General features: G+C 52.3%; 3 protein-coding genes across 5 annotated transcripts in view; 1 reads left to right on the top strand and 2 right to left on the bottom strand.

Annotated features, from left to right (window-relative positions):
• BSPRY (B-box and SPRY domain containing) overlaps window positions 1-11,730 on the top strand; it is a 32,743-nt gene extending 21,013 nt beyond the window's left edge. Inside the window, exons 4-6 of the mRNA XM_048822873.2 lie at window positions 383-408; window positions 2,497-2,621; window positions 10,612-11,730. Coding sequence (XP_048678830.1) covers window positions 383-408; window positions 2,497-2,621; window positions 10,612-11,138 — 678 coding nt within the window. The 3' untranslated portion in view covers window positions 11,139-11,730. The remainder of the gene's footprint in view (window positions 1-382; window positions 409-2,496; window positions 2,622-10,611) is intronic.
• A 4,079-nt stretch (window positions 11,731-15,809) lies between these two features.
• Window positions 15,810-23,430, bottom strand: HDHD3 (haloacid dehalogenase like hydrolase domain containing 3). 3 transcript variants are annotated; one of them, XM_048822879.2, is made up of 2 exons: window positions 23,352-23,430; window positions 15,810-16,841 (listed from the first exon to the last, which is right to left on the bottom strand). In XM_048822879.2, the coding sequence occupies exon 2, from the start codon at window positions 16,808-16,810 to the stop codon at window positions 16,088-16,090; it is 723 nt and encodes a 240-aa protein (XP_048678836.1). In that variant the 5' UTR covers window positions 16,811-16,841; window positions 23,352-23,430; the 3' UTR covers window positions 15,810-16,087. The 3 variants fall into 3 exon arrangements, with proteins under 3 accessions (XP_048678836.1, XP_048678834.1, XP_048678835.1); XM_048822877.2 differs by lacking the exon at window positions 23,352-23,430 and adding an exon at window positions 22,242-22,319; XM_048822878.2 differs by lacking the exon at window positions 23,352-23,430 and adding an exon at window positions 21,617-22,228.
• The window catches only part of ALAD (aminolevulinate dehydratase), a 29,392-nt gene continuing 24,902 nt past the window's right edge, over window positions 23,410-27,899 (bottom strand). The window contains exon 12 of the mRNA XM_048822876.2: window positions 23,410-26,413. Coding sequence (XP_048678833.1) covers window positions 26,346-26,413 — 68 coding nt within the window. The 3' untranslated portion in view covers window positions 23,410-26,345. The remainder of the gene's footprint in view (window positions 26,414-27,899) is intronic.

Raw genomic sequence — 27,899 nt, forward strand, 5'->3', positions numbered from 1 at the left:
CTTCACACAATGCACAGTTAACCTGTGGGACTCATTGCCAGGGGATGTTGTGAGGGCCAAAACTATAACCAGGTTAAAAAAAGAATTAAGTAAGTTCTTGGAGAGTAGGTCCACCAATGGCTATTAACAAAGATGGTCAAGGATGCAACCCCATGCTCTGGATATCCATATCTTCTGACTGCCAAAAGCTGGGACTAGACAAGAGGGGATGGGTCACTCCGTGACTGCCTGTTTCATTCATTCCCTCTGAAGCACCTGGCACTGGTCACTGTCAGCAGACAGGACACTGGGCTAGACGGACCATTGGTCGGACCCAGAATGGCCGTTCTGATGTTCTTATGAGAATTTCAGCTTTTATGATTGTCTCTCTCCTTGTCCCCAGCACGCGGAGCAGGAGATCTTCGAGAGGTGAGTAACCAAAGTTCACGGCCCCTCCTTACTTGCCCTCTCCATTCTATGAGCACAGCGGCTCAGCATAGAGCAGTGTGTCATTGCCAGGCATCCGGTGACACTGACCTTTTCCTGACTGGTGCTGCTTTTGGTCAGGGCATAGTGCCAGAGGGCTGAGAAGCTGCATGCTCATAAAATGCCCCTTGCCCAAAATGTCCCACTGTGGCTTTGCTTCACATGCTGCACTATGGCTCAGACATGGGGACCTAAATTCTTACATTTGGCACCTAGAAATCCTGCTGGCCAGGACATACCCAATGGATCTAGAAGGAGTAATGCTGATTTACACACATGGCCGGGACATGCTCGCATGTGAGTGTTGCACACGTAGGCACACCTTTTTTCACTTTCGGTAGATATACCTGATTATTTGGGGCTTTATCTAGCTCCCTGTGGACAGGCCCAGTACAGCATTGCACGGAGGAGTAACAATTTAAAGCTGTCTTCAGATTTCCTAGTTGCGGGCTCTGCATTCACGCAGCCTCCTTATTAAACAGACAAATGAGGTGCAGAGTGAGAGCCTGGCAGTGCTGCCCCTGGTGCCAAGCACCCATCGCTCTGTGCATTTCACTGCTCTTGAGAAAGGGAACCTGACCTGAATTGCATTGTGGCCTAAGGCGATGATTTTACAACTAGGATTGAAATTGGGCTGTCCTTCATTAGGTGGGCATTGGGTGCTTTGAGTGTCCCCTAAGGGTAGTTCTAATTATAGTACTTCTTGGCACTACCTGGAATCCTGATTATTTACTCCTGAGGGCATTCTGTGTCAAAAAAATAAAAATTCCATGCACACTATTTTAAAATTCTGCAAATTTTATTTGTCAAATAAATGTGGAGGCTCCAGCAAGGCACTGGGGAGCACAGGCCACTGGCTGCACAGAGGTGGGAGATCGCTGTGCAGGTGCACCCCGGGATACAGATTCAGCAGTGAGGCTGCACCCAACCCTGATACAGCGCAAGGACTGGGCCTGCCCCAGAAATACACCAGGGCCCTTCCCCTCCATGCCAGGTGCACCAGGTGTGGGCAGGCAGGCTCAGCAAGGCAGGATCCAAGTGTGGAAGGGCTTCATTTGGGGGAATCCAGGTGTGAGTTGAGAGGGTTCTCTGTGGGGCAATCTGGGTGTGGGCAGCTCAGTGGGGGATCTGGGTGAAGGGGGGATCTGTAAGGGAAGAGGAAGCCCCATCCTCTCCAGCCCAGCCAGGACTAGCAGCTGAGCCTGGTGCAGGGTAGGAGCCATCAGCTGTGTCTTCCCCAGTCCCGCCCCCTGCCTCACAGTAACTTACCTCTCTGCTGGCTGCCCTGGGTACCAGAAACGTACTGCTGGGGAGGGTTACATGACTGCTCTTGTAGCTTCCCTTTGTTTCGCTGTCAGAAAGTCAGTTTTCTGCGGGGAAACAAAGAAATCTGCGGGGGACATAAATTCTGCCCATTCGCAGAGGCGCAGAATTCCGCCAGGAGTAATTGTTGCACATTTCTGCCTTCTGCCTAGCTTTAAAGCCTGAGCAATAAAACATGGCAGGTGATTAGCAGCAAACTTCAGGGCCTCAGCCTTTCCTTACGAGCCCAATAAACACCATGTGTGTGCCACTTACTACATGGATTTGTCTCCTTTCCATGCTATGTCAGATCCTTCAGGAGTCTCAGCATGTTACTCTGCTGGCTGTCCCTACCCCACAGTCTATAGAAGGCCTTACGGGAAAATCTGATTGGCCCACCTTAGCACGTTCATTGTATATCTCCATTCTGTGGAGCTGTGTCAGACCGATTTGCTCTTTGTTGACTGGACATGTGGGAAGCTGAATGACTCATGGATATTGGGGTTTCATTTTAAAATGTCAATATCTGTTTGTAACTGCCTGGAGTCAAACCCCCCTGAAACCAGCACTGGGGATTCTAGATGAAGAGACACCTCGTCCCTGGTGTAACTTTGCTGCATTCAGTCGTACCCCAGGGATGAACTTGTGACTTTAGTTTGTATGTGTATCTTCCAGCACCTGACACTAAATCAATCCATTTCCTAATAAATCCTCTCTTTCATTTCCTAGGACAGAGGCAGCGGAGGGAATCCTGGAGCCGCAGGAGTCCGAGAAGTTAAACTTTAATCAGAAATGTGTTCAGAGTCCATTATTGCACCAGCTGTGGGCCTCTGCTGTTCTCAGCTGTGCCACAGGTCAGTGTCTCGCTCACAGCCGCGCATTCCTCTGGGGACTCCTGGCAAGTTGATTCATTCTGTGCCTAAGCAAACATCCTGGCTGCCTGACATTACTGCTCCCCAGGTTTGTGTGCGTGGCAGCAAGTGGATGTTGAGAGTCAATCTGTAACTTCAAAGCATGCTTCAGATTCACTGTATGCACAAGTGCACTTTACGCCAGAGAGATGTTTGTTAGTGGGAGTTCCTCCCCTGCCGGTCATGATTCTCTCAGCAGCAGCGATCACTAAAGAGAACAGAGCTGATCCTTGTTTGCTTCAGCAGGGAGAAGCTAAAGAGAAATGACCTGAAGTACAAACGTGAAGCCAGCTCCTTCGAGCAACACTGGCCCAGAGTGGAGGCCCCAGGCCTATCTTTAAAAGACCTTATGTTACTAGCAGTGTTGCCAAATCTCACCACTTCATTGCAAGGCTTGTGGATAGCAGCTATTTTACTTACAAACCCAGCTCCTGGAGACTATTGATTATGTGAAAAATAAATGGTTGCAGAGAGAAGCTTAAAAATGTGACCAGAATGCTCCTTAAAAACTCAGAAAGCAAAGGCAATACAAAGAGCCTGCATTAGATTATGTTTAGGAATCATGCTGTTTTTTTTAAGCTAATCTCCTGATTTGGAGGCTGAGCTCATGATTTCTGAATGTTTGGGGTTGGTGAGGCTGTAGCAGAAATGAGTGCATGGACTCAAGAACATATCTCCCTGAGCCTGAGCACGGTTTTGGAGGGATTTGAATGCATCCCGCCAGGATTTGCAGCCCAGATATTGCAGCCTTGGGGTAGTGGGTGAGAAGCAGAGAGGGAAACTGACTAAAAGCCTTGCGGGGCTGGGTACACTGAAGTGCAGAAAGGCAACAAACCTCAGAAACAAAACAAACCGGCCCGGCCTGCCAGGGGCTTTTCCTGCACAAGCAACGGAACAAATTTGGGAACCGCTGATGTAGAGAAACTGGAGAGGATCCAGATGCGAGCCACAAAGATGACAGAGGGATGGAACGCAAGCCATACGAGCAAAGGCTGAAGGAGCTGGGTAGGTTTAGTTTGGAGAAGAGGAGATTAAGGGGGGACATGATAGCAGTCTTCAAATACTTGAAAGGCTGCCATAAAAAAGATGGAGAAAAGTTGTTTTCTCTTGCCACAGAGAGCAGGACAAGAGGCACTGGGTTCAAACTACACAGCAGATGTAGACGAAATCTCAGGAAAAATATCCTAACTGTAAGAACAGTTGGACAATGGCACAGATGCCTTGGGAGGTTGTGGAAGCTCCTTCACTGGAAGTTTTCAAAAGGAGGCCGGATAGCCATCTGCCTCGACTTGGATGGCTTAGTCACAATAAATTCTGCATCTGGGCAGGGGGTTAGACTAGATCAGTGGTTCTCAACCAGGGTCCGGAGTCCCTAGGGGGCTGCGAGCAGGTTTCAGGGGGTCCACCAAGTAGAGCTAGTGTTAGACTCTCTGGGTCCCAGGATAGGAAGCCAAAGTACCACCACATGGGGCTGAAGCCCAGGGCCCTGAGTTCCGCTACCCGGAGCTGAAGCCAGTGCCTGAGCAACTTAGCTTTGCAGGGCCCCCTGTGGTGTGGGGCCTCGGGCAATTGGCCTGCTTGCTACCCCTTAACGCTTGCCCTGGATTTTATATGCAGAAAACCAGTCAGTGTGGCACAGCTGCCATGTGGAGTTTTTATAGCCTGCTTGGGGGAGCTCAGAAAGAAGAAGGTTGAGGACCCCGGACTAGCTGACCCTTACGGTCCCTTCTCAGCCTGTAGTTCTATGATTCTATGTAGTGCAGATAGACTAAAGAGGCCTCCCAAAGCATAGCTCACAGATTCAGAGATTTTAAGGTTTTGGGGACCGTTAAATCATCTGATTTGATCTCCTGCACAACACAGGCCGTAGGATTTCATCATGACTCAGGGCTGCTCAGCATGGGGAAGTTTACCAGCACAATCATACCAGTATAATTTCAGCTGTAGTTTTACTGGTATAACTCCCTGGTATAATTCTGGAATAAGAGCGTCCACACAGGGAGTTACGTTATACCAGTATAAATAAATCCCCCTCCGCAGACAAGCTCTAAAGGAGAGGCCCCAGCATGCAATGCTGTGCTTGAATCCAGATGTGCCTGCTGGGAAGGGTAGTCTCTGGGAGCTGCCCCTCTGTATTAAAGATGAGAGAGCCTGCATTCTGCTCCACTTTGTGAAATGCAGTGCCAAACTACGTAAGAGGGTGTTAGTGATAAATTGTTCTCCTTATCCACTGAGGACAGGACAAGAAGCAATGGGAGCAAGGGATGTTTAGGTTGGACATTAGGAAAAACTTCCTAACTTCTCAGGGTGGCTAAGCAGTGGAACAAATGGTCTAGGGAGGTTGTAAAATCTCTGTTATTCAAGGTGTTTAAGAATATGTTAGACAAACACCAGTCAGGAATGGACTAGTTATTATGTAGTCCTGCCTTTAGTGTAGGAGACTGGATTACATGATCTCTTGAGGTCCCTTCCAGTCCTAAGATTCTAGTTTATCTGCTGCTAATTCACCCACCATTCCTGAGGGGGCTTGGAGACTACTCCTAGATTCATCCATCAATTCCAAGGCTAGAAGGGACTATCTAGTCTGACCTCCTCCATCACATAGGCCATAGAACTTCCCCAAAATAATCCATAGAGAAGATTTTTTAGGAGATAATCCAGTCTTGATTTATAAACGGTCAGTGTTGGAGAACCCACCTTTGGTAAATTGACCTTGGTAAATTGTTCCAGTGGGTAATTACCCCCTGTTAAAAATATACAGCTTAATTTTCCAATTTGTCTAGCTTCAACTTCCAGCCATTGGGTCCTGTTAGACCTATGTCTGCTAGACTGAAGAGCTGCTCCCCACATAGGTACTTATTGACTGTGATCAAGTCACCTCTTAATAGACTAAGCTTAATAGACTTGAGCCTATCACTTTAAGGCAGGTTTTCTAACATAGAATCATAGAATATCAGGGTTGGAAGGGACCTCAGGAGGTCATCTAGTCCAACCCCCTGCTCAAAGCAGGACCAATCCCCAACTAAATCATCCCAGCCAGGGCCTTGTCAAGCCTGACCTTAAAAACTTCAAAGGAAGGAGATTCCACCACCTCCCTAGGTAACGCATTCCAGTGTTCCACCACCCTCCTAGTGAAAAAGTTTTTCCTAATATCCAACCTAAATCTCCCCCACTACAACTTGAGACCATTATACCTTGTTCTGTCATCTGCTACCCCTGAGAACAGTCTAGATCCATCCTCTTTGGAACCCCCTTTCAGGTAGTTGAAAGCAGCTATCAAATTCCCCCTCCCTCTTCTCTTCCACAGACTAAACAATCCCAGTTCTCTCAGCCTCTCCTCATAAGTCATGTGTTCCAGTCTCCTAACCCTTTCTGTTCCTGCCCCCTCGGAAACCAAGGCAGCTGGCTCAGGTCATTAGACTGCCATGCTCTGTGTACCAGACACTGGTTTGTTTCCCAGGTCTTACAAAAGTGATCCTTCCAGGTGCAGAACATCAGTGCAGCTGAGGGTGCTCAGCACCTGGCAGGATTAGGCCCAAGGTGAGGTGAGCATGCTATTCCCCCTCCAGCCCCAGCCCCAGCTCAGCCCAGCCCTGCATGTCTACCTGGGAGGAGGTGACTCACCTGCTCTCGGCCTTGTCTTTATGATGATGTCTTAAGACACAAAGCAAGTGAAATGGGGAAGGGCAAGGAGAGGCCCCAGCAGATAGAGTTGTCCGGCATGGAGGGAGCAGGACCAGGTGACTGAGCAGAGGAAGCTGCAGCCCCAGCTCTGTACTAGAGAATTTGAAAAGCAAATTGGCAGGGAATTGGGCAGTCACACAAACATCAGCACCCGCCAGATCTGCTGAACCAAGTATCCCAGCTCAGCCCAGTCCAGCGCTGCATGTCTTCCTGGGAGGAGGTGACTCACTGGATCCCAGTGCAGATCAGATGAGGATGGGCTGCATGGAGAGAACATCCTGCACTGAAGCTGGGGGGAGGGATATGGCACCGTATACCCTAGGCAGGGCAGGATCATCAGCAAGGGCATTGGAGCCTTCCCAAAACAGGAAAGGCCGGGGGCCCCTGCCCCCCCGAGGCCTCTCCCCTTCCCCCCAAGGGCCCGCCCTGCCCCTCCTCGTCCCCTGGAGACTCCGCCCCCGGCCAAGCCAGAAGCAGAACCTGTCCCTCCCCATCCCAACCTGGGTGGGGTGGGGCCGAAAGCAGCCCCGTGCCCATGTCTCTGCCCCCCAGGCCTCCCACCATAGCACAGGGGGAGGGACCCAGGCTCACCACAGCTCCCTGCATGGCTCTCCCCAACCTGGCTCTGGGCGGGGCCTAGGGTTGCCAGGTGTCTGTTTTTTTACCAGAATGCCCGGTTGAAAAGGGATCCTGGCGGCTCTGGTCAGCATCGCTGACTGGGCTGTTAAAAGTGTGATTGGCGGGGCTGGCAGGCTCCTTACCCGGCTCCCCGTAAGTGGCGACATATCCTTCAGCTCCTAGGCCGCGACTCTGCCTAGGAGCGGGCGGAATATGTCACTGCTTCCGGGGACCCCTCCGAGGTAAATGCTGCCTGGAGCCTGCACCCCAACCCCAACCTCCTGCCCCAGCCCTGATCCCCCTCCTGCACCCAGACTCCCACCCAGAGCTCGCACCCCTGCCCCAGCCCTGATCCCCCTCCTGCACCCAAACTCCCACCCGGAGCTCGCACCCCTGCCCCAGCCCTGATCCCCCTCCTGCACCCAAACTCCCACCCGGAGCTCGCACCCCTGCCCCAGCCCTGATCCCCCTCCTGCACCCAAACTCCCACCCGGAGCTCGCACCCCTGCCCCAGCCCTGATCCCCCTCCTGCACCCAAACTCCCACCCGGAGCTCGCACCCCTGCCCCAGCCCTGATCCCCCTCCTGCACCCAAACTCCCTCACAGAGCATGCACTCCGCATCCCTTCCCACACCCCAACCTCCTGCCCCAGGCCTGAGCCCCCTCCTGCACCCCAAACCCCTCTTTCCCAGCCCCACCCTAGAGCCTGCACCTTGAGCTGGAGCCCTCACCCTCTCCTGCACCCCAACCCCCTGTTCCAGCCCTGAGCCCCCTCCTGCACCTAAACTCCTTCCCAGAGCCCACACCCCCCTGCACCCCAACCCCTTGCCTCCTCCCACACCCTGAAGCCCTCATTTCTGGCCCCACCTTGGAGCCCATGCCCCCAGCCACAGCGCCCCGCACGCCAACCCCCTGATCCAGCCTGGTGAAAAGGAGTGAATGAGTGAGGGTGGGGGAGAGTCAGCGACAGGGATGGAGGACAGAGTGAGCTGGGGCAGGGACTCGGAGAAGGGGTGGGGCAGGGCAGGGGGCAGGGCAAGGGTGCTCGGTTTTGTGCGATTAGAAATTTGGCAACCTTAGTGGGGCCTCAGAGCTGCAGCCCAGCCATAAGAGCCGTGCGGGCAGCTGTGAAAGCCGCAGCAGACAATCCACCTGCCCGTGGTGCAGGGGGCCAGCCGAGAGCAGCCCCCGGCCTGTGTCTCCACCCCCCCGGATGCCTCAGCTAGGGCAGGGGAAGGGTCTGCGTGGCTCCCACAACTGCCCGGGCTCCCCAGCTGGGCTTCATGCTGGCCTGGCCGGGGAGTGGGGCCTCGGGCAGGAGAGGAGGGGAAGGAGGGGGTGGGGTCTGCCCCAGCAAAAAATGGACTGGCCAGGCCCATCCACTTTCAAAAAGTGGGGGGCTATGGCTGGGGGGCTATGGCCTGAGTTCCCTGTAAGCTGCGTGGCCGCACAGTAGCCTATTAAGCGCTGTGCAGGCGTTCAGGGAACCCGCCCAGGCAGGACCTGCTGCGGCCACGGGAAGGGCGCCCCTATCCCACGGCCCCAGCCTGGGAGCTGCTGCAGCAGAGAGAGGCACCTCTCCCCCCCAGCCCAGGTGCTGCTGCAGGGAGAGAGGGCTGGGGGGAGTCCTCTCTCCCCACTGTAGCCCCGGGGCAGCCTGCACCCCAACCCCCTCATCCCCGGCCCCACCCCAGAGCCCACACCCCCAGCTGGAGCCCTCACCCTCCCACCCCAACCCTCTGACCCAGCCCTGAGCCCCTCATATCTGGCCCCACCCCAGAGCCTGCACCCCCAGCTGGAGCCCTCACACCCCTGCACCCCAACTCTCTGCCCCCGTGGCAGGGATGGAAAACTGGCTATGGCCTCAGTAGCCCCCCTGCTTCCGGCGCCACTGATCATCAGCCGTGGTGAGAGGTAGAGAGATCCCAGGCAGAAGGGACCCAGGATCCTCTGCTCTGTGATGCTGGCTCCCTCTCAGAGCACGGGTCTAAACCACAAGCCTGTTGACGGCAATTCCTAGAGGTTTCATCCCCTCATAGCAGCCCTGCCTGGCCCACGGATTCTCGACCGCTAGCTCCAAAAGGATCGCTGAAAGGGCTTGGCCATGAATTTTGTGCAGGAGGAATGTTCTGGTTTTGATTGGTAGCCATGGCTGGGCAAGGGAATGACAAACTGCAACGGGGTGAGCGCCCCATTCCAGTCCCGGATGGGCCACCTCGAGCACTAGGGTGGGGAGCGTGGCAGCACTTAGAAGCCCCAGGCATGGCCCATGCCCGGCTGGTGCTACTGCTCTGCGGACACTACCCCGAAAGCTGGTCCCTGCCCCACCGAGCCCCTTACCTCTTTGGGGAGGAGAGTCCAGTCTCTGGTGTCTCAGTCAAGCAGGGCAGCAGTGGGGGAGTTTACACCAGCAGGGGGTGGCTGGCTGGGCTATGGATGGGCTCCTGCGCACTGGGAGTGGGGCCAAAATCCTCTCCGTGTCCCTCGTTTCCCCACCCATCAGAGCTGAGTACTTGTCTGGTTTGCTAATCTTCCCGCTGCTGGGCCCAGATCAACCATTCAGCCCCCACTGCATTCTGAACAGTGAGCCAGGGCAGGGAACTGGGAGAGATGAGATGTGTCCTGTGCCTGCATCTGGATCTGCATCGAGCTGAAGCCAGCGCTTCCAGAGCTGGGTGGGAAAAGTGCATTCTCAGGGCCACGTGCAGCCCCTGCCTTCATCTTGGGGAGCCCAGTGGCCAGGGGCCTGGTTACAAGTGGGCCTGGGGGGAACCTTGGGTGTTGGATATGTTCTGCACCATATTATGCTTCTTGTTTGGAAGAGGAAGAAGCCTGCAGAGAGGCTGCCCTGGCACCAGCCCCAGCCAAGCCAGGAAGCCCACTCGAACAGCTGGATCTGGTGCATCAGGTTGGGCAGGGAATCAGATGGAAGCCAGGCAGTAGCTGTGGATGGGTGGTGGCCTGTGAATGTACCTGCCTCCTCCCTGCTTGGAAACAAGTTTGGCCAGAGCTGCCAGCCCTGTAGCCGTGCTGCCCTGGTACCCACTGGTACTACCCCTAGGGCCGAAGCAGAGGTCTCTCGTGCCTTGCCCTGCCCCCCCTCCATCCGCAAGAGCTTGAGGCTTCCTGCTCACCAGCCACCCTCAGCACAGAGCCACTCTAACCCCTGGGCCAGCGTCTCCCTCCCCTGCTGTGTCCCAGCAGCAGGGTGGGCGGGCACTGTGGAGGGGAGATGGCTTATGATGGATGGAATAGAGGGAGCCAGTCGGGACCGACTGCAGGCTACAGCTGGGAGAACCCCAGGAGCCAGTGCCCAATGGGACTAGCTGGGGTATATTTAACTTGCACAGGCAGAGTCCAGTCTGAGCTCAGCCCCTTCCCCAGTGTGCAGGGAGCACCCCTCTTCCCCCCAGGAGCTGGCCTGCAGGCCCTGGAAGATGGTGCTGCTGGGCGCCAGAGGAAGTCGCCGTGGCCCTTGCACAGGGCTACTGCCTAGGAAGGCCTATAAAAAGGGGAAACGTGGACATGAACCCAGCTCCCTCCCTGTCCCAGCGCTTTGCTGGGGAGACAGGCTGATCCTGGACGAGGTCCCGCTGCTCAGCCTGTACTGATTGTTTGGCTTTTCTTGCAGGTTTGGAAGAGGTTCGCGTAGATGAGAAAACTGTCAGCCCCCTGCTGGCCCTGTCCGAAGACAAGAAAACCTTAGCATTCAGCCCCAAGAAGGCAAAGACCTATCCAGACTGCCCGGAGCGCTTCGATCACTGGCCCAACGCCTTGGGCACTAAGGCCTTCCACAAAGGGACCCATGCCTGGAGGATCAGCGTAGGCAAAAGCTGCGCGTACAAACTGGGCATTTCTTATGGCTCCTTGGAGCGCAAAGGGCCTGGCAGTGCAGCCCGGCTGGGCTACAACCCCTTCTCCTGGGTGTTCTCGCGCTATGACAAGGAGTTCTGCTTCTCGCACAATGGCCATCATCAGGCGGTGGAGCTAGTCAAGTGCCCCATACAGGTGGGCGTGCTGCTCGACTTGGATGGCGGGGAAGTGCTGTTCTATGACCCTAGTGCCTGTGTCATCCTCCACTCGCACCGTGAAGCCTTTACTGCACCCATCTACCCCGTGTTTGCTGTGGCTGACCAGAGCGTCTCCCTCATTCAGTGAATGAGGTCTGGCACAGGGGCAGCAGCTCACCCACCAGCTCTGTGGGGAAAAGGGGGAGCTTTCTGCAGAGACGCACAACTTGGCATGCCACCTGCTGGATCTTCAGTCACTCCAAGCAGCCAGGATGGGGCTGGCAGCCTGAATGCACTGATACCTTGTGTCCGGGGTCCCAGGGGGGCCACACTGAGATTGCTCAATCAGGGCAAACTGCAACGAATGGGGCAGACGATACCCCAAACTGGAGGTTATTTCTAATAATTAGATTCACCTATCCATGAACAAAACAGCTTCTATAATATCTTCCTGGTTACCCAGAAGCCACAAACACATCCAGCCCTGGGCTCCCACCCAGACAGCCCAGTCAAAGATGAGGATTACTGAAAATCATATTCATCATAAAAATAAGTTCTACCAAGCCCAAATGATTGGACGCATTACCTGTCAGGTCAATGAATATTTCAGATCTTACCCAAATACATGCTTACAGCCAATTCTTATTAACTAAACTAAGATTTATTAAAAAAGAAAAGAGATTATTGTATTATACATACAGATATAAATAAAATTCTTAGTTTCATAGTAGAGATGGTAAGCTTTAGAGTTGCAAAGAGTTCTTTCAGAATTATTTCCATAGGTTATAATTAAGGCTATGATTTAGTCATGGGTATTTTTTAATAAAAGTCACGGACAGGTCACGGGCAATAACCTGTGTTATTGTGACCTGTCCGTGACTTTTACTAAAAATACTCCTAACTAAATCTTAGGTGCGTAGGGGTGGCGCGCTCCAGCAGACATTGCTGCTCATGGGTGTGGGGGGGGCCGCCCAGGCATCAGCCGCACCAGCCACTGCAGCTGCAGAATTCATGGAGGTTCCGGAAAATCACGGAATCCGTGACTCCCGTGACCTCCGTGAAAGACTCGCAGCCTGAGTTATCATACAATGTCCAATGTCAGGGTGAGCCAAACTGGAGCTGGAGACCTTAGTCCTGTGACTCAGACTTCCCCTGATGAAGCTTAAGTGGAGCTGAGATACGGGATCAGGGCCCAAGAGTTCTTTTTGTAGATCCCTGGCAGCCTTTTGTCAGCAGGTGTTCCTTGGGTGAACAATAGTGGCTTCGAAGTAAAACCTCCTATTTCCAAAGCACCACCGGTGATTAGTTGCATGGATTAACATAAGGCAACTGCCCATCTCCTGCCATTTGCAGGTAGTTCACTATATACACCACAGAGAAATAAAGACAATGATATTACTACAGTCATGGTTCATCTCGATGAAGTAACAGAGTACGGTGACAGATAGGAACTGTTTGGGTACATTGTCAACCTATAACAATATATATGTAAACACACATACAAAAATACAATCATTAGCTGCTAAGATGTCTCTACAGGTTGAATCTGGGTTAGTTAGCCTGCTAGTGCTAAACCCCTTCTGGCTCAGTGTCACATATGTAAATAGGCTCTGGCTTCAGCCCAGGTGCCTGCTCTGAGCTTGTTTCTTAACAGCAATAGCCCCCTAGAATTCTTTCTAGGCAATCTAGTTAAACTGGACTTGCCCTACAGGATCGGCTCACTGGCCCGTCTTGTTGCGTAGTCAATCTCTGGCTGGAGCCAAGCCCTGAAGCGGAAACTGCACATAATGCATCTGGCCAACTGCACTAAGCAGGGAATAATCCATCCTTCCTGACCCTTGCACAAAATCATCTTGTGCCTTGAAGCATGAGAGCTGATTACCCTGAGCTTAGCCTGCAAAACTGCAAATGTTTATTGGTCACAGAGTTATGCAGTTCTTTAACACTCCAGGATTTGCATCTTGTCCTGCTGTCTGAACTGCATCAAATTTTGCTTTGGCCTAATCCCTTTGACAACGCTCCATTGACAGTGTTGTCAGTTGTTGGCTGTGTGTGTGTTCTCTCAGCGTGCTGCACCAGATCTGGCCAGGTAGCTGATACAGCAGACCTTGACTGAAGTGCCCACGACCACCACAGACGGTTTGGTGGCAAAGGCACTCGGTCAGGTTTATTGTTGACAAAGCACGGTTCTAGTGTCCAGTAGACTCTGAGGACACTAACTCGCATATGCCTGTTGTAATGGACTCAGCTCAGTGAGTGGTGGGACCTTCTGCTCCCCCAAGGCCAGATAAAACACTGCTCCTACAACCCCTCTTTTATACACTGATACAAACAAGTTACATGTTGTCCCCCTGATGTAGTTAGTTACCACCCTTTACCTTGTACCTGCTGGTTCAAACAAAATATTTTCATCTGTCAGCCTAGGCCTGTCCTTGTTTCATGTGTGGTCGGTGTGTTCCTGTTTCATCTCCCAGCATTGTGTTTACATTAGGGGGTACCTGCATCGTCTGGAATGTGCACACATCAATACCCTGTGCCTAGCACTTCTTGGGCATGCCTGTGTGTTTTGCCAAGGTCGGGTTATCGGACAGTGACCCTGCAAACAGGCACCTGCTGTGTAACAGGGCCTGCCTTTCACACATAGTCTGACACTTGCTAACTTTGCTTTCTAGCAGCAGGGCCTGACTTTTGCTCACTTTAGTTAGGCTCTCTTGCTCTACTACATACAGTGGCAGTTTCCACGGTAAACATCTGATGAAGTGAGCTGTAGCTCACGAAAGCTCATGCTCAAATAAATTGGTTAGTCTCTAAGGTGCCACAAGTACTCCTTTTCTTTTTGCGAATACAGACTAACACGGCTGTTCCTCTGAAACCTACATACAGCCGTTATCTCTACCGAGAGCTGAAGCCTTAGCTACAGTGCAGCTGCTGCAGCTAATGTGGCCATGGGGCTACAGGAACATGTCTACTTGGGGGGCTAGTTATGGCGGACAGAAAAGAGGTGCCCTATACTGAAGCCTCAATTTCCACTACTAGCCTGGAGGGAGGAACTCAACACTGGCATGTGCAGTCTGCTCAGCCTTGATGGGGACGTGCAGTTATTACAGCCCTAGCCTGAAATGTGGGCAAGCCGTGTGATTCCTGACTGTGCAACATGCTGGGATGAGTCCTGTAATAGCTCTGTGCCTCAGTTCCCCCTCTGTAATGTGGGGTTGCCCTGCCAGACCTCAGAGTGGTGTTGGAGGCTAAATTCATGGCTGTACGAGAGGTGCGCACATTCTACCAAGCTGAGCACCATAGAAAAGCCTGTTGATAAGACTATGTACAATCTGGTTCATTTGTTGGGGTGGGTTCAGTGACAAGGGGCTTTAGAAATGAGGCCGTGACCCAGGTTAGAAGTAGGGACCCTGGCCTGGGCTGGTTTCTCCCCTTTTTAAACGTAAGTATCTTGATTTTTAACCCCCTGAATGTTACACGTTCTGGGCTTGTCTAGACGACCACTTAGTTTGCAGCAAGCTGGGGTGTACGTTTAGTTTGCCACGCACCGAAGTGCACTTTGATCTGCTCCTGTTTCAAAGCGGCTCAGCAACAGGGTCTGTCTACATGGCCAGTTGGTGTGGGGTAAACTTACAGCCCAGCTTGCTGCACACTGTCTAGGCAAGCGCCTGGGCTGCTTTTCACAGCACTTTGCTGGGGCTCTGCCACACAGCTGCAAGTCCAGCACTGGGAGCAGGGCAGCGATCGCTCTGCGCCACGCTTGGAAAAGGCACCTGCTGAGGTTTGGGCAGGGAAAGGCCCATTGGCTAGTTTCTGTTGCCGTCAAGCTCCCATCAGCCTCTGGGAAGCAGTGACTGCCCGAGCACAGGGCTGCTCTAGTTTCCAGTGCTCCCCTCTGTGCTGCCCACCAGTGGCTCGGTAGGGGGTTCTACTAAAATCCTTACTTGAAGCAGAGTCATCAGCACCCCCAGGCCCAGTCTTTGCACAATGGCAAGGGGGGAAATCCCATGGGATCCTCTGCCAGCATCGGGGCAGAGGCACTAACCGCCCCAAGTGATGTGCCAGCTTCTACAAGAGCAGACCCTGGCAGAGAGGTCCTATGCGGAGAGAGCCTGTGGTGAGAGGCTGCAGGGGTGGGCAATGGCTGCCTTACAGGCCAGAGCAAGAGCAACCCAAGAAGGGGGTGGTGCTGTCTGGGAAAAGGCTATTGTCAGGTCAAGGGGATCCACTGAAGTCAGCACACCACCAGTGTTCCTCGCCAGCAGAACCATGTGGTGCAGCTGGCCCAGGCTGGCAGGGAGTTAGGCCAGCCAGTTGTACCAATGCAGGGAATGAACCTGGCCCAGAGAAGGGATTTCTGCTTCTGCCTTTGTTCATTCAAGTGTGCAAGAAATGCTGTCTTTCCTCGCATGATGAGGGATTAATGCCTGGGCTTAGAGCTGCAATGGACAGGGGACGAGGTGGACACTCTGGAGATGCAGAGTGAGGGAGGGATAGCTTAGGGGGGAGGGATAGCTCATTGGTTTGAGCATTGGCCTGCTAAACCCAGGGTTGTGAGTTCAATCCTTGAGGGGGCCATTTAGGGATCTGGGGCAAAAATTGGGGATTGGTCCTGCTTTGAGCAGGGGGTAGGACTAGATGACCTCCTGAGGTCCCTTCCAACCCTGAGATTCTATGATTCTAAGTTCTGGTCTCCACTCTGACGTGCAGGGTGATCTTAGCCATCATCCCTTGGTTCCCCCCTGTAAAATGACAATAATGGCACTAATCCCCTCCACTCTGTTAGAAGCTTTGAGAGCTATGAAAGAAAGGGGAAGAGAAGTGCTGAGTATCTGTAGCAGTTTATTATATTGGATGACTAATGCGTGGTTGTGGATGGTGCTAGCAAGTACTTCTCACTGAGTTCAGAGGGGTTTGCTTTTGCCCCCTCTCTATAGGATATGCAGATACCCTTTAGAACCTGATTCCCTGGTGGAGAACCAAATCTTCTCCCCTCTCCTCCTCACCCCTGCAGCAGAACTGATCCTTCTTTTTAGTGACATGGTGTAAGGAATCTGCTTTGTCCCTGGCGATCTCTGCAGAGAGGCGAGGGATTCACCCTTAACCCTTCTCGATAACAGACAGCAAGTGGGTAAGTGAAGGCAGGATGTGCTGCTTGGGTACCTCTAGCTCCCAAGGGTTTGCACGCCCAGCCCTCGTGAGCAGGAAGCTATGCATGCCCACATCTCTGGCTGCCCTATAATCCTTCACATAATTGTCCCCCACGTGAGCCGCCTGCTGGGGAGCTACCCCAGAGATGTGCAGCGCCTTCTGAAAGATCCGCTGGTCTGGCTTGGCAAAGCCAGCCTCCTCCGAGGTCAAGACAAATTCAAAATGGTGCCTGAGGTTGCAGTGAGACAGAATCTTCTCCAGCCTCTTGTCAAAGTTGGAGATTACAGCCATACGGATGCCCAGCTGATGGCACTGCCTCAGAGTCTCCCTGGCACCTGGTAACAACTCCCAGTTCTGTGCACTGCAGAACTCCTGATAGAGGCTTTCCGAAATGGTGGTGAGAAGCCTGTCTTCATGGACACCAGCGAGTCTGAAGGTCTGTTTGACAACATCCACCCACCACTGCTTGGAGCTTAGCCCCTGGCTCAGGCCATAGTTGGGGAAGTGCTTACTCTGGGCTTTGTATGCCTGATGGAAAGACTTATTGAGAGCCTCAGGCTGCACATGGACTTTGTGAACTTGGGCCGCAGCAGAGTAATTCTCTCCTACTGGGTGCCGGAGCCGGAGCAGCGTGTCCTTCACGTCCCATGTTAACAGCCGGAGCCGAAGCATTGCTTCACTGAGGCTGAGGAGCAAAGAGAACCTAGAACACCAAATAAAAGGATAAGGATCAGACAAGCCACAGACCCAACCCTCTTATAGGCCGAAGGAATGCTCAGCATGGGGCAGCGAGTGACTCAAGTGATTGATAATGGCACTGGAGCGTTTCAACCTGGGATAGCTTCACCGCGCCCAGGGCTCATGGGTTCAAATTCCTCCCGGGCCTGCAGTGAATGAAAGTGGTTTCTATCTGAGGGCTGTTCTGTAGCTTGTTTGAAGTGAATTGCTGGGTCTCAGGCCAGTTCCTGACAGATTTGTATCCACGTCACATCCCCACCACTAGCACGGACTGGCCCCCTGCTCACAGGCTCAGCCCCATGTCCGTGGAGACTGACCTCCCCTCTCAGGCGCTGTGCAGCGGATACGGAGAGGCCCTCACTGCCACTGCAGTTAAGTCAGTACCGGCACCAGGACTTCAGTCACTCAGAACCTGTACAAACACTAAGACTCACGTCTAAAGTGATTTATGTCTTTACATTACGACGTTAGGTACAGTTTGTCAGTGAAGACCCTGTAGATCCTAGAATGCAGGACTTTGCACCTCTCTGTTTGCAGCAGAAACTCAAACAGCTGATCTTGGACCATCTGTATTTGACTTGAATTTGTATTTCTTAACATGAAATGACAAGGCTGACCAGCATCCACAGACACTGGGTAGAGAAATTAAAGCAAGAGAAATAAATGGGGAGCAAGATAACCGATTTAAAACTACCAGCCTTCTGTAATGCATTAGAACTCTCTGCTCTTAAATAGGTTACAATTCAGTTTTACTCCTGGGGGAATTCTGTGCAAAAAAAAAAATGTCTTCACCAAAATTTAAAAATTCTGCACACAATATTTTAAAATTCTGCATATAATCTGCAATATAATCATGCCAGTTTCAATTATTTTGATAATTTATTTAAACTATAATACAATAGATGGAGAATGGGAGTGGGGAGCATTGGAGAAAATCCCCAACCCCCCACTGTCTAATAGTAATGTAGCTAGTATTGACCCTTTACTTCTAGTTATTAGTCAACAAATATATGCAGCCATATGCTCAGTGTTACGCCATAGGCAACTGAAGAGCAAGTGAGGTCTGGGGACTCAAAGTCACAACTTATATTGGCTACTGACCATCTCCAGAAAGGTCAGTAGCAAACAGTTCATGGAGCACATTGTGATTGGAAAATTTTTCAGTCCAAAAATTTAGACCAGTTTTAATCACTAAATCACCATATGCATTTATAAGCCATACTGTCCTTTACAGCACTCTGGCCACGTAAAGGAGCCTTAAAACTTTTAAACCTGTTTAATACTCCTGGGGGAATTCACTAACGGCAATGGGAACAATTCACTAAGCAGGCAGGCTGCTACATTCTTCTCTGCCTGAGGGGACAGTGCCTGCCCCATGCCTACCTCCTCAGAAATACCTTGAAGCCCTGCCCTTCCTCGCTGGGTGGGCTGCAATAGCTAGTGAGAAGGTCAGAGTCTCTCTGTCTTGCACGCATGACCAGCCCCTCCACTGGCGGCTCCGGTCACCCAAACTAAGGTTCCTGTGCTGCCGGGGAGGGGCGCGTGGTCACTCTTGCGGCTTTCCTTTGCTTCCCCCTCAGAATTCATTTTTCCATGGGGAAACAAAGAAATCTGTGAGGGACATAAATTCTGCACGTGCACAGTGGCACAGAATACCCCTAGAAGCAAAGTTTGTAATTTTGCAGTATAACAGAATGATATCATAAAACAATGGGTTTCTCTATAATGACATGAACTTTTGTGCAATTAGCTTGTATGTGAGGTGGCAGGATTATGCAGCACCAAAATAATATTCTGGAAGAAACAGCCAGACCAGTTTAGCAGGAAACTGAAATCAGAGTTAGTGGCTAGGAATTCTCTCAGCCTCAGACAAAATGCACACCCACACAGCAGCTGTCATGGAGAGAGTCTTGCAATCTCTGCACTGAAGCCTGTCTACAATTTAAGGGCAGAGTAACATACACTTGGGGTAAGGATCCATTTTCTTCTGCTGAATAAGTGAGCGGTCTCAGAGGAGGAGGATGCACTGACAACGCTGATGAAGTCCTCTTGGCATGAGGCAGGTACATGCAAAGGCAGCAGCAGTGAAAACTTCCATCATGCTGCCCTATTTAATATGCCTCACAGTGGGAGTTCAGTTCTGGTCTCTCTCCTGAGGCTAGTGCCTAAGCACTGTGTCCAGAGGTGCTGGAACACTTTGTACAATGGCGGTGCTGAGAGCCATTGAACCAAACTGGAAACCCTGGAAACCCCTTCGAGCCCCAGTACCTCTGGTTCCAGCACCTATGGCTGTGTCAAAAAACAGCCATACAGGGTCAGACCAAGGTCTATCTAGCCCAGTATCCTGTCTTCCGACAGTGGGCAGTGCCAGGTGCCCCAGAGGGAATGAACAGAACAGGGAATCATCAAGTGATCCATCCCGTTGCTCATTCCCAGCTTCTGGCAAACAGAGGCTCGGGACACCATCCCTGCCCATCCTGGCTAATAGCCATTGATGGAGCTATCCTCCATGAATGCATCGAGTTCTTTTTTGAAACTTGTTATAGTCATGGCCTTCACAACATCCTCGGGCAAGGAGTTCCACAGGTTGACTGTGTGTTGTGTGAAGAAATACTGCCTTTTGTTTGTTTGAACCCTGATGCCTATTAATACCATTTGGTGACTCCTAGTTCTTGTCTTATGAGAAGGAATAAATAACATTTCCTTATTTATTTTCTCCACATCATTCATGATTTTTGTAGACCTCTATCATATCCCCCCTTAATTGCCTCTTTTCCCAGATGAAAAGTCCCAGTTTTATTTATCTCTCCTCATATGGAAGCTCTTCCATGCTCTTAATAATTTATGTTGCCCTTTTCTGAACCCTTTCCAATTCTAATAGATCTTTTTTGAGATGGGGCAACCACATCTGCACGCAGTATTCAAGATGTGGGCGTACCATGGATTTATATAGAGGCAACATGATATTTTCTGTCTATTATCTATCCCTTTCTTAATGATTCACAACATTCTGTTCGCATTTTTGCCTGCCGCTGCACATTGAGTGGATGTTTTCAGAGAACTATCCACAATGACTCCAAGATCTCTTTCTTGAGTAGTAACAGCTATTTTTGACCCCATCATTTTATATGTATAGTTGGGATTATATTTTGCAATGTGCATTAATTTGCATTTATCAACATTGACTTTCATCTATTATTTTGTTGCCCAGTCCCCCCGTTTTGTGAGATCCTTGGGTTCTTTATGAATACTTAAACCCCTTTGTTTTCAGTTTAAACTGATTTTTACTGACAAATTCCTGGGTTCTACAAAAAATATTCATTTTTTTCTGATTTTCACCCTACTTTTGTAACATTCAAATATATAAAAAATAACTGATATTATTAGGAAAATACAATACATTGCATGAGATCTATGTATTATGATCATACATTAGTCTGTATATGCAAAGCTGCCTGTTGAAGTAAGGCTATGTATTAGTCTAGAGCAGGGGTGGCCAACCTGAGCCTGAGAAGGAGCCAGAATTTACTAACATACATTTCCAAAGAGCCACAGTAATGCATCTGCAGCCCTCCATGAGCTTCCCCACCCAGCGCCTCCTGCCCACCAGCAGCCCTGCCAATCAGCACCTCTTCCTCCCTCCCTGCACCTCCTGATCAGCTGTTTCGTGGCATGCAGAAGGCTGGGGGAGGAGTGAGGGCACGACAGACTCAGGGGAGGGGGCGGGAAGGGGTGGAGTTGGGGGCAGGGCCTGTGGCAGAGCCAGGGGTTGAGCAGTGAGCACCCCCTGGCACATTGGAAAGTTGGTGCCTGTAGATCCAGCCCCGGAGTCGGTGCCTAGACAAGGAGCCGCATATTAGCTTCTGAAGAGCCGCATGGGGCTCCGGAGCCCCAGGTTGGCCACCCCTGGACTAGAGATACACACAATAAACCAACAGGCATGCACGCAAACTGAAGTGCATGTGCATTTAAACGTACTAATGAGTCTCACAGTGACCACATACACATTTCAAAACTTCGAAATAGTATGAGCAACTTAAGAACCACGGTACAAATTAAAGTACTCAGCTATGTTACTAACGCCACATTGGACAGTTAGGGTAAAGTAATTCTGAAGTGTTAGCAGATAATGGTTTAAAGATTTGACACACTAAAATGGGAAGAAAGCAAAAATCTGTATCACAATACATTTCAGAACCCAAGGTAGCATTTGAAAGTTTAAAAAAAAACAAAAAACCAGGAGAAAAGGATGACCTTGAGTGTGTGCTGCAAATGGTGAGGCCCACTTATTAAATGTAACTACTGATAGGCTAAGTATCAGAGGGGGAGCCCTGTTAGCCTGGATCTGTAAAAGCGGCAAAGAGTCCCGTGGCACTTTATGGACTAACAGACGCATCGGAGCATGAGTTTTCGTGGGTGAATCCCCACTTCGTAGGATGCATGTGGTGGAAATTGCCAGAGGCAGGTATAAATATGCAAGCCATATTTATAGCTATTATTTATAGCAAGCTATTTATAGGCTAATCATTCTAAGTCTACAACAGTAAACTGTTCATTCAAATTAAAAGTTTTATTTGGGGATTAGAGACATATTGTTTTCTTAAACTCAGAGGTGGCCTGTTTTGGTTTCTGTTTCAGTTTCTGCCGCAAACCACACTGATGAAGCGAATTCAAAGCATTAATCTAGTGAATACTTCCCCCCCCCTATTTCCGTCCACCAAAATAAACCCTGATATTTACCCCCAATTAGTATTAATAGTTTTTTGCCCTGATTTTCACCCGTTCTTGTCGTTGTGGTAATAAACACTGATAAATTCCCAGTAAAATCAAATCAAATCCGAAAAGGAAGGGCCCTTCGCCCCTGCAGCGAGAGGCGCGGGCCGGCTGGCAGCGGGCAGTTTGTGGGCAGCGGCCCCGTCTCCCAGGCCCCGTCCGAGGGCACCGAACCGCCCTCCGCGGGCCCGGGCCCTGGCGCGTCCGCTCCTGACCCGGTTTAGATCTGTCGGGGCGCCGGGCCCACGTATTTCCCCCTTTTTAAAACTCCCCCGGTTCCCGGGGCCAGGCCTCGCTCCGCGCCGCCGTCCGGGGGGCTCCGGGCTGCCGGCGCACAGCGCGGCCCGGGCCCCTGCCCAGAACCGGGCCCGCCGCGCCCCGGCGCCGGGGACAGGGCCGAGCCCGGCTGCGCAGCGCCCTGCGGGGAGCCGGGGGCAGCCGCTGGGCCTGGCCGGAGCAGGGATCCACGCGGCCAGGCGAGCGGGGGCCGCGGGAGGGGCGGCCCGAGCCCCGCCACAGGACGCGGCTCCGTGCCCGGATCGCTCCGGAGGAGTCGCCGGCCGCAGCCAGGCCGCCCCCGCCCGCGACTTACCGTGCGGCGCGGCGCTGAGACCCGCCGGGAGCGGCGAACAGCTCGGCCCGCCGCCCCACCCCCTTCGGCCATGGGGTGCAGCCCCCCACCCTGATCCCCACCAGCGTGGGGTGCAGCCCCCCACCCCCCTCGGCCGTGGGGTGCAGCCCCCACCCCCCTCGGCCGTGGGGTGCAGCCCCCCACCAGCGTGGGGTGCAGCCCCCCCACCCCCCTCGGCCATGGGGTGCACCCCCCCACCCTGATCCCCACCAGCGTGGGGTGCAGCCCCCCACCCCCATCGGCCATGGGGTGCAGCCCCCCACCCTGATCCCCACCAGCGTGGGGTGCAGCCCCCCACCCCCCTCGGCCGTGGGGTGCAGCCCCCCACCCTGATCCCCACCAGCGTGGGGTGCAGCCCCCCACCCCCATCGGCCATGGGGTACAGCCCCCCCACCAGCGTGGGGTGCAGCCCCCCACCCCCATCGGCCATGGGGTACAGCCCCCCACCAGCGTGGGGTGCAGCCCCCCCACCCCCCTCGGCCATGGGGTGCACCCCCCCACCCTGATCCCCACCAGCGTGGGGTGCAGCCCCCCACCCCCATCGGCCATGGGGTGCACCCCCCCACCCTGATCCCCACCAGCGTGGGGTGCAGCCCCCCCACCCCCATCGGCCATGGGGTGCAGCCCCCCCACCCTGATCCCCACCAGCTGTGAGGTGCAGCCCCCCACCCCCATCGGCCATGGGGTGCAGCCCCCCCCACCCTGATCCCCACCAGCGTGGGGTGCAGCCCCCCCACCCTCTCGGCCATGGGGTGCAGCCCCCCCACCCTGATCCCCACCAGAGTGGGGTGCAGCCCCCCACCCCCATCGGCCATGGGGTGCAGCCCCCCACCAGCATGGGGTGCAGCCCCCCACCCCCATCAGCCATGGGGTGCAGCCCCCCCACCCTGATCCCCACCAGCGTGGGGTGCAGCCCCCCATCGGCCATGGGGTACAGCCCCCCCACCCTGATCCCCACCAGCTGTGAGGTGCAGCCCCCCTCCATTCTGACCTCCCACCAGCTGTAGGGTACAACCCCACTCCCCCCTGCTGCCAACACCCCCTCTTCCCCATGGATTGATATACACTTACTCCGCTGATGGGTCTAACTCTCTATTAAGGCAAAAAGAAAAGGAGTACTTGTGGCACCTTAAAGACTAACCAATTTATCTGAGCATAAGCTTTCGTGAGCTACAGCTCACTTCATCGGATGCATACTGTGGAAAATACAGAAGAACTTTTTATACACACAGACCATGAAAAAATGGGTGTTTATCAACTACAAAAGGTTTTCTCTCCCCCCACCCCACTCTCCTGCTGGTAATAGCTTATCTAAAGTGACCACGCTCCTTACAATGTGTATGATATATTAAGGCAAAACACTCAGCAAGCAGTGAGCTGTTGAGAGGGCTGCCGGTCCAGACAGTCTCATCGGTCACCTCCAGCACTACAGCGTTAACCTTTAACCTCCCTTTGTTACACAAAAGTACCTGTAACTTTGTGTTATCGGCTCTCATACCAATGGATTAGTCTCCCATTGCCAAGTTAGCTCTCCTCCAGCCACTACAGCTGTAGCAGTATTTCAAACCCATCTCTTCCAGCTTTTTAGTGGCATTTATTTTTCTCAGACATGGTGATTCCATGGCGTTGTATACGCCCCCCACCCCTTCTGCTAAACATGATCAGAACAGACCCCTAAAATTCACAGGATTCTATCAGGTCTAAATATGAATTAATCCCACAAACCCCAGCATACAGTCTCCCCACCCCCCAAGCCATAAGGTAGAGCTCTCTCCCCCTCACACACCCAGACAAGCTGTGGGGCACTGGGCAGGTTGGCCTGCAGCAGTGAAAGTAGCAGACTACCATAATCCCTTAGAAAGTGTAATCCCCTAAGTGACCAATCTGTAGGGCTCCCCCATAGCAACTGAGCATCTCACCCACACCAGTGAATTCACCCTTGCAACACTGGAGCGCTCAACTCTGAAACAGGAATGGCAGCTTCTTTCCCAGGACTCTACTTTCTATCCTTGAACAAGTTCCCTTCCCCTCCAGAGGGCATCGCTGCTCTGCTTTCCCCAGTTTCCCCCCTTCCTATCATTACAGAGAGGGTTGGCCTTGTCTTCCTCTAGTTGCTCAGTTGTGCAAACCATCAAGGGGAAGAGAGGCTTGTAAGGTAAACTACACCCAATCTGTCAGCAACACCCTGTTTCTTGGTAGTCTGTAAACTCAGCTGAGGACGGGCTTGTCCTTTTCTTGGAAAGGATACAACCTGTCAAGATAACAGGATGAGAGGCTGACAGACCTGCTCCATGAGTCAGAGGAACAGGGAATGCCCGTTGGTGTGACTGTACCTCCAGGGAAGATCACAGATCTGCGCATACTAGTACAGCTTCTTCTACAGAAGAGTCAGGACATTTTCAGCTCTTCCCCATCCCAAAAATTATGGCAATGCAGATTAAAACTAAATCCCTCTGTTACCCAGAGGAGAGTGCTAGCCACTTCAAGAAGTTGCAGTGGAGTTCCCTCCACCTTGTTCCTTATCAACAACATCAGTTGCCCTGGTTGTAGACTTCGTTTTTTTAATTTTCAGCTGAACTCACTCCAGGCATTGAATATCAGACACTGCTGCTAGAGACTAACAAAGCAGAGTAGCTCTAGCAATTAATTTAAAACATCTAGACTTCATAATAGTATGACCAACTGAAGAACCACGGTACAAATTAAAGTACTCAGCTGTGTTACTAACGCCACATTGGACAGTTAGGGTAAAGTAATTTTAAAGTGTGCACTGGACAGCAGAGCCAGTAGGGCGACTTTCACTGCCTGGTTCTGCCTGCTGCAGGGCTGAGTTTGAAACAGGGCCCAGGAACAAGCAGTGGGTTAAAACAATTATTTTCATTGGAATTTTTAAAATAGGGAAACATTTCTAGTGCTCTTGGTTTTTAGAGAAAGATTATTTTGACAATACTTCTGGATAAGGTGACAGCATTTAGGGAATCAAAGGCCAGAGCTGAACTGCGAGTTGACAGAGCCAATGTGAGTGCTAGGAGCTGGTCTTCTGGGTGCTCAGGGCTAAGAGAACCCCTAGTAATGTTAGACAGAACGTGCAATGGCCCATTAGCAACATTATACTTCTGAGGCCCTTGAGGTCACTTCCTAGCCCCACATGCCCTGTTGCCCTCAAGACAGCAGGGCCACAGCTCAGAACGAGGTCAACATTCCCTATTCCACGCAATGACAACAGGTTTAAGGCACGAGCATGTGTGGAGGGGAACCCCCTCCTCCCTAAGGGCTCTGAAGCATCTTGGGGTATTTCTCCATATTAAAAAGTCTGAAACAGCGTGTTCACAAGAGGAGCGTGTTAGAGTGTCAGTGGAGGGTCTGGCTGACCAGCACTGCCTCCGGCCATTCATTGCTGCTTCCATGGTTGTGAACCAGACAGTGTTTCGGCGTACAAAGCCCAACCAGGTGAGAGCAAAGCTCTGCTGTGGGCTGCAGAAAAGGAATTATTTCACTAGTGTACTGCAGGGAGAACACCTGCAGTGAACACTTGAGACACCCCCAATGAACTAGCACTCCTGTGACCAATGTGCAGGTGAACTGCCCCACATCAGCCTTCTCTGTGTTACCAACACCCAGGCTACACTGAGAAGGACACTGGGATAGAGGAGCGGTCAGGAATGGGCACTTCCTTTTCAAAGAATCTCAAAAATTGCCCATCTGGTGTCACACAGCGACACATTAAAATAAACAATCATGTTAAGAAGGTGCCTCTCCAAGGTGGGTCCCTGGGGAGATCAGTTCTGGTCCTAAGGCATTTTGCTGCCAGGGGAGGGTCTCAGCATTAAGCCCAGTTCTAAAATAACACTTTTAAAAAATTGCTTTCCTTTGCCTTCTTTGGGCTAAAGTCAGCTTTAGTGTAGGCAGGTGCAGCACCCCTGCTGCCAGTGATGCTGGACCAGCTTACGCTGGGGCTGGATTCAGCCTTGTATCTCTAAGGCCCCATAAAAATCCTCATTTTGCATTTCAGTCCTTTCCGGTCCTCGCAGGTTTCCTTCTGCGTGTTGTCTTCACTCAGGCACTTCACGCCTGTTCCTCCTTCAGCCACTTCAGGAGCTGGGGCACATAGTAGGTAATGATGATATCAGCTCCTGGAATGCAGCAGCAAGGAACGCGTGAGGAGTTGCTAGACACAGTATCAGGCCAGCATTCCCATGCTCCACAAAGGGAGACAGTCCCACTCCATGCCAAGGAGCTGCATCTCTCCCTCCCACCAGCCAGCCCCCAGGGACTCCAACATACAGCCTGCAGGGTTGGGTCAGACACCAGTACTGTGGGTGTGGCCCACATGACATTCAGCTTCTCCAGAATCTCAGCTCCCTGGGTTCCTACACCCCACTGCTGCTGAGAAAACCTTCTAACCATGCCTGGGGATGAACAAAGCAGGGAGATATGCCTGAGCCTGCAGACAGCCTAGAACAATGATTCTGAGGTACAATTCCCATGGCCTCGCGTCACCGTGGGGAGCTTACAGTTCTGAATGTATACCTCAACCCATGGACCAACATTCCAGTCAAGAACTCGCCCATCTCCTCTGAGGGTTTTGGAAACCTGCTCTGACATATTTCTTAACAACAAGCACCAGCCAGTGGGGAATTCCCATAGGAGCCAGCTCCAAGAGGGGAGCCGGTCTCATGATCGGATCACAGGAATGCAGCTGGGAGGACGGGGGATTCCACAGAGTCACAGCAGGACTGGAGCTGGGTTCGTTGTGTCTCAGCTAAAGGAGCTGGAGCCTGGGCTCTAAATCAGGAATCAGGCAAAAGGCTGCTGAGCTTGGGCTGTTTTCTCCCAGGAAGATACATTCAGAAATAAGCCCCAGTGAATAGATTCCTGTACAGCCCCTTTCATCCAGTGGGCTCCCTGCAGCCTGGGGAAGGCAGAAACCCCTTTGCTAGATGAGGAGCCAAGAGGTGCAACAACTCGCCAGGTCACCCAGGAGGTGGCCGAGCTGGAGTAGAACCCAGGAGTCCGGGCTCTCAGGCCCCCTATATAACCACACTTCGTGTCTCCTAAGAAGCCAGAGAGAACTCTACTTGGATTGCTACCAAGCTGGCTGGAAAAGCACAGGCCGTGTGGGGCAGTGCTACGGTGCTTTAGAAATCGGCTTTTGTTAAAGGATTGAGGAGTTCGGAGTTCCACTGGGCCTGGCTCTGCATTCCAGGGTCAGCCTCCAGCACAGTCATGACTGTGACTGGTCATAGAATCATAGAATATCAGAGTTGGAAGGGACCTCAGGAGATCATCTTGTCCAACCCTCTGCTCAAACCAGGACCAATCCTCAATTTTTGCCCCAGATCCCTAAATGGCCCCCTCAAGGATTGAACTCACAACCCTGGGTTTAGCAGGCCAATGCTCAAACCACTGAGCTATCCCTCCCCCCTAGACTATGGATTGAACTCACAACCCTGGGTTTAGCAGGCCAATGCTCAAACCACTGAGCTATCCCTCCCCCAAGACTATGGTCCCATAGTCTTGGGAGACTCCCAGGGTTCAGGCTGCCCCACCACCGCAGGGGCCCAGAGGGGAAGAGAATCCAGAACCCCAGTTCCTCCAGCAGCTTGGGGCCCTGCTAGT

The sequence above is a fragment of the Caretta caretta genome, chromosome 16 (genome assembly GCF_965140235.1).
Source record: "Caretta caretta isolate rCarCar2 chromosome 16, rCarCar1.hap1, whole genome shotgun sequence".
In the NCBI taxonomy this organism is placed as follows: Eukaryota; Metazoa; Chordata; order Testudines; family Cheloniidae; genus Caretta; species Caretta caretta.